At 31.3% G+C, this 5,743-nt stretch overlaps 1 protein-coding gene across 1 annotated transcript; it reads right to left on the bottom strand.

Moving 5' to 3' along the window:
- LOC129870742 (probable glutathione S-transferase) lies at positions 1-1,561 on the bottom strand. Its single transcript, XM_055945598.1, has 2 exons — positions 1,150-1,561; positions 1-522 (listed from the first exon to the last, which is right to left on the bottom strand). The coding sequence occupies exons 1-2, from the start codon at positions 1,465-1,467 to the stop codon at positions 178-180; spliced, it is 663 nt and encodes a 220-aa protein (XP_055801573.1). The 5' UTR covers positions 1,468-1,561; the 3' UTR covers positions 1-177.
- Between the last annotated feature and the right edge of the window lie 4,182 nt (positions 1,562-5,743).

Below are 5,743 nucleotides of genomic sequence, written 5' to 3'. Positions count from 1 at the left end.
AACCCAAAAGATCCATTCTCTCATCATAAATGGAGAACATTTATTACACAAGTGAAATCCATAAAAACAAAAACAGTAAAACAGAATCCAACAAGAGACTTTTTTTCCTTTCATTATTTAGTAACTTGTACTAGTCTGACTAAGTACTCCTTAACAAAGGCAATTCTCGTGTCCTGATCATTCCAATCCAAATTTCTTCCTGAGGTGCAGAACAAACTCACAAACTTTCTGACAATCAGGAAGTGCCTTAGAAACACTATCCCTTTCCAAACACCTTTTCACCCATGAAATCAATTTGGGACATTCTGATTCTACATTAAATTTTCCAAATGTTTCATAGGCAAGAAACCAACTATAGTAACCAATCAAAGATACATCAAGAAACCCAAAATTGTCTCCTCCAAAATATTGTTTGTCACCAAGTACTCCTTCTATTAATTTAAGTCCATCTAAAAAGTCTTTGACTGCTTGCTCTTGTTCTTCTCCTTTTGTTGCCCATGTCTTTCTTGCATATTCATGTACCTTCATTTTTTGCACAATTGAAATTATTTCACACACTTCTCTTTTTGTCTAGACAAAATATATTACTCCGCTTGTTCCTATTAACTTGTCATTTTAGTTTTTTGTTAAAAAAAAATCATATTCCTAACGAAAACATTAATCATAAGAGACATGAGACTTATTCAATTGGTTGAGCATCTCCACCATGGATAAGCAGATTGAGAGTTCAAGTCAAACTAAAGGGTGAGAGAAAACACTGTTGATACTCTTTAAGTAAATAAAAAACCATTAATTATAAGAGTTGTCTTATGTGTTTACCCTTATTTATTACTCTTTATGTCACAATTTATATGGCTCGTTCGAATTTCAAGAGTGAATTTTGATGGTAAATTCAGTCACAAAATTTTTAAGTTTTTTTTTTAAAATAAAAATTATATTCAGGTATAAATTAATAATTTCGAAATCAATAACTTTAAAGGACTAAAATGCTGAAGCTATAACCTTTAAATCCTCATTCCGCCTTTAAAAAAAATCATATTATAACTAATATAACGTTTGTAATGATCTACAAAATCAAATCTCTCCGTTCGACCGCGAATAAAAATAAAAGCAAAAAGGAAATAAAGAAGTTTAAAATTTTTGACTCACAGTATTGTCCATATAATCAGACCAGAACCAAGCTTGAGCTTTCTCATAAGGATCAGAAGGAATTAGCAAAGGACCAGTTCCTTTCCAAACATCATCAATGTATTGAATTATAACAAGTGACTCACAAATTGATTTTCCATTGTGAATTAATACTGGAATTTTCTTGTGAATAGGGTTCATTTGCAAAAGCAAAGGGCTTTTGTTCTTCAAATCTTCTTCTTTGTATTCATATTTTACACCTTTTTCTTCAAGTGCAATTCTTGCCCTCATCCCATACATACTACACCAAAAATCTAATAGAATCACTTCTTCTGCCATTCTATTAGACCAAAAATATGAAATTCAAGAAAAAATATATTGAATAGTATAGAAACTAGCACTTTGATAATGCTATTGATGAGTATTGACTATTGATATGAGGCACAATATATAAAAAGTTCAAAAGCAATGCTCGTAACAATTTATTATGATGTAGTTTGTCTTGATACGTAGTATAATATAGAAAGACTTAAAATTTGTAGTTTAAAATAAATTATGTTTTTGCATGTAAATCATTGCATTGAGGATGAAATTGATATTTTGAAGTTAAATTATGGCGCCTTAAATTATTACTAGATATAAAATTATGTCATTCTTTTTGAGACAAACTTAAAAAGAAAATGTGTCATGTAAATTGAAGCAGAGGGAGTATACATTGCCACAGTAAATAATTTTTATACTATCATAATCATTTTTTTAAGCTGTATCAGATAACATATTTTATTTTCAAAATTTCAAATGACATATTTTAAAAAGATTTATTTGTAGATATTATTTGAATAGACATAATAATATAAATATTATTTACTTGATCATGTATAAAAGTTAAAAGTCATATATCATTAAGTAGGGCTGTACAGGGCAAACCGATAAACCGCACCAAACCGACAAACCGAACCAAACCGGAAAAAAAAACCGACTAGTGGTTTGGTTTGACTTGGTTTGGTGTTTGGAAAAAAAACCCGACCATTATAGGGTTGGTTTGGTTTTAACTAAAAAAAGTCAAACCGAACCCAAACCGACCCGATTATAGATATACTACTTTTAAATTATGTTATACATAAAAATATTTATTAAAATGTAATTTATAAATATTTTTTAAAATTTTTTCATAATTTTTGTTTTCTTTCTTACATTTAGATTTGGACTTGAGAAGCTCATCTAAATAATATACAAAAAAAGCTCATCTTATAAAGTTATATTATAAAGTTAAAACTTCAAACAGTGTTCTGCCTCCATCTTATATGTTGATATTTTGTACTAGAACTCTTTTTAAGAAGTACTACTCTGTGCTTTTTATTAGATACTATGAAAAACCCAAGAAATCCAAAAAAACCCGAAAAAACCGAAAAACCCGAAAAAACCCGAAAACCCCGAGAAAAATTGATATCGAAAAACCCGACTTTTATTGGTTTGGTTTGGTTTATAGATTTAATAACCCGATACAAATGGTTTGGTTTGGTTTGTAAAAAATCCGAACCAACCCGGTCCATGTACACCCCTATCATTAAGTCCTACATCGATGGGATGTAAATTTTTGTAACTTTTTACATGGTCATTGATAAATTTTATTTTATAAGCTAATTTTTAAAGTTGTTTTAGACTTTATATATAATTTTATCATGTATAAGTCAAATACACTCCAATATGATTTTGGGGGTCATTTTTGTGCCTCTTTTCGACAATTTTTATTTTTACCTAATTTTTTAGGTTGAATTCGACTGAGATTCATTTTCTAATTATTTGGACAATATTTTTCTGAACTTTGATGTTACCAATTGTGTAATGGTATGGTCGTAGGGTCACAAAGAAAGATACTTTAAGATATTTAAATATCAAATAGGCTTCCTCACAAATATTTATTTAATATCAATCATATCGCCCAATGGTACAAAATTAATTTTAAATTTATGATCTTAATTTATTTAAATTTATGCCGTATAAAATTTATTTTAAATAAAAATACTCTGTAACATGATCTTTTGATAATAAATATTCGAACTCAAAACATTTAATTAATAAGAAAGAAAATCTATTCATATATTCCTTGAAATTTGAACCTTCAATATGCAAAGTGTGTCTTCATCCAAAGAAACAAAGTGACAGGATCTTAAATTAATATATTTATTTTGTCTCAATTTAATTGGTATTATTTGACTTGATATAAATAATTAAGAAAGAGCATTTTTATAAAAATCTATAATCCAATATAAGCCTTAAATATTTATATAGCTTAAATTATTTTATTAAAAATAAAATAAAATAAAAATTATTTTTAAATATAAAAAAATATTTTTTTAAAAATTGATATAAAAGGTATAGACATTTGATACTGTTTGTCATAATATTGAATATTGAAGCTTTTTCTTGACGTTACTTCTAAAAACAAAAGGAAATTATAAAATTGCTGTTCTAGTGGTGTCGGCAAGTTGGCTGTAATTGAGTGAATTAAAATGAAATGAATTTAATAAATAAATAAAATTATAATCCGTTTAATATTTAATCCAATTTAGGACTGTTAAATGGATGAGTTCGCACAAATGTCCCTATTTTTTAGTTTTCTTTCATTTTTACCGTTATAAACTTTTAAGTTAAAAAAAAAAAAAGGTCGAAAATGCCCCTGTCGAAAAAACAAAACAAAACCACAAAGGCAAAAGAAATTCGCAAGACATAAGTTCAGTGATATAAGTTATGTCTCAGGCATAAGTTTAGTGTTACAAGTTATACCCTAAGACAAAAGAAATTAAGTCAACACTAATTATGCCCCTAGGCATAATTGCAATGGCACAAGTGATACAAGAGAAAATTCCTCGCGATGTTGCAAGGTAAAGTCAAGGCTTAAACCAGTGCACTAAGATAAGTTTTGATTATGAGAGTGCACAATTAAATATATAGTCCTTTCTTAGACTATTTATACATATATATACCAAAAAAAATGAAAAGTTGTCGGGTGCACATGCATCCTCACGCCACCATGTTGGTGTGCTTCTGTTTGTTGATACAACCTAAATGCGCATATGAATACAATAAATACAGTTGCATAATTGTCACGACCCAAAAACTGAGGTCATGATGGCACACATCTCAAAACCCAATCTGATGTGTAACCCTAAAAATAAAATTCATACAAGACTCCCAAAGGGGAAAGTGATTCCACGATTTAAATAAAAAGAAAAAAAAACAATGAAGAAATTATCCCAAAACCTGGTGTCATAAGTATAAAGAGCATCTAATACAAGGTTCGAATCTGAAGATACAACATAAGTCTCTGAATGATACAAAAGACTGAAAAATAAAGATAGACTAGTGACGATCCGAATTTTGGGACCTCACCACTAATCTGAGAATTACACAATCCGCTAGAATATTAACTGCCACGTGGGGTACCCCGACTAGTATCTGCATCAAAAAGGGACACAGAAGTAGGGGTGAGTACAATTCACATGTACTCAGTAGGTTTTAGCTGACTGAGTATAAGGAATTAATCAAACCTATGAAATAAACTAAGAAACGCTTCCACCTGCATATAGAAAAGTCCCACTTCGGCATCGGTGCCGCCAATTTATATATATAGTGGCACGAATAAAGTATAATAACAACTCATAATCACAATTAATCAAATAATTCAAGCAGCACAAATGTTAATGCAATGCAATGCAATATGATGATGCAATGATGTGGTGGTACGGTGGAATCAAGACTGTCGCACAGCCTGTCGTATACACCTGCCGAGCTGTGCTACCAAGCAGGACCCATGGGGGTCTCGCAGACCATATACCTCAATCACAATATCTCATTATCCTTGCCACCTCCTCGTGGTCAAGGGATCACAATGCATCCACTACCCTGCCGGAAAACTGCCTCGGTCAGGGACTCAAGATACAAAGGTTAGGATCACAATGCATCCACTACCCTGCCGGAAAACTGCCTCGGTCAGGGACTCAAGATACAAAGGTTGGGATCAAAATGTATCCACTACCCTGCCGGAAAACTGCCTCGGTCAGGGACTCAAGATACAAAGGTTGGGATCACAATGCATCCACTACCCTGCCGGAAAACTGCCTCGGTCAGGGACTCAAGATACAAAGGTTTAAAGGTGTTTCATTTTCTTTCTCAAAAAGAATTTCCATATTTCTCAACTTCCATGTTTCATGATATGATGAATGCATCAAAACACATATGCATGGAAGTAATAATCAACTCACATGTGGTATAAGGTTCAAAGTTCTCAAAACTTAACCTACACATGATATTCACCCTCAATAAATAGTAACGGGAAGAACACACTTTCATTTAAATATTCACTCCTTTCTCAACAATATTTCAATACTCAAGTATGCTCAAAACCCCCAACTCAATCTCTCAGGCGGCATCACAAGTCAAATAATATACTCAAGCCTCTCTCTTAGGCAAATCATAATTCACATGCTCTCAAAGCAAATAAGATAACAAATAAGGCCCCCACACGGGCTATGTAATACAAATAAACCCCGTCACGGCAACACATTAATAAATAAGCCTCCACACGGACATCACAATATATATAACATTCTCA

This window comes from Solanum dulcamara, chromosome 10, assembly GCF_947179165.1.
Source record: "Solanum dulcamara chromosome 10, daSolDulc1.2, whole genome shotgun sequence".
Classification (NCBI taxonomy): Eukaryota; Viridiplantae; Streptophyta; class Magnoliopsida; order Solanales; family Solanaceae; genus Solanum; species Solanum dulcamara.
Note: the sequence above shows the minus strand (reverse complement) of the source record. Positions and strands in the feature narration are given on the sequence as shown.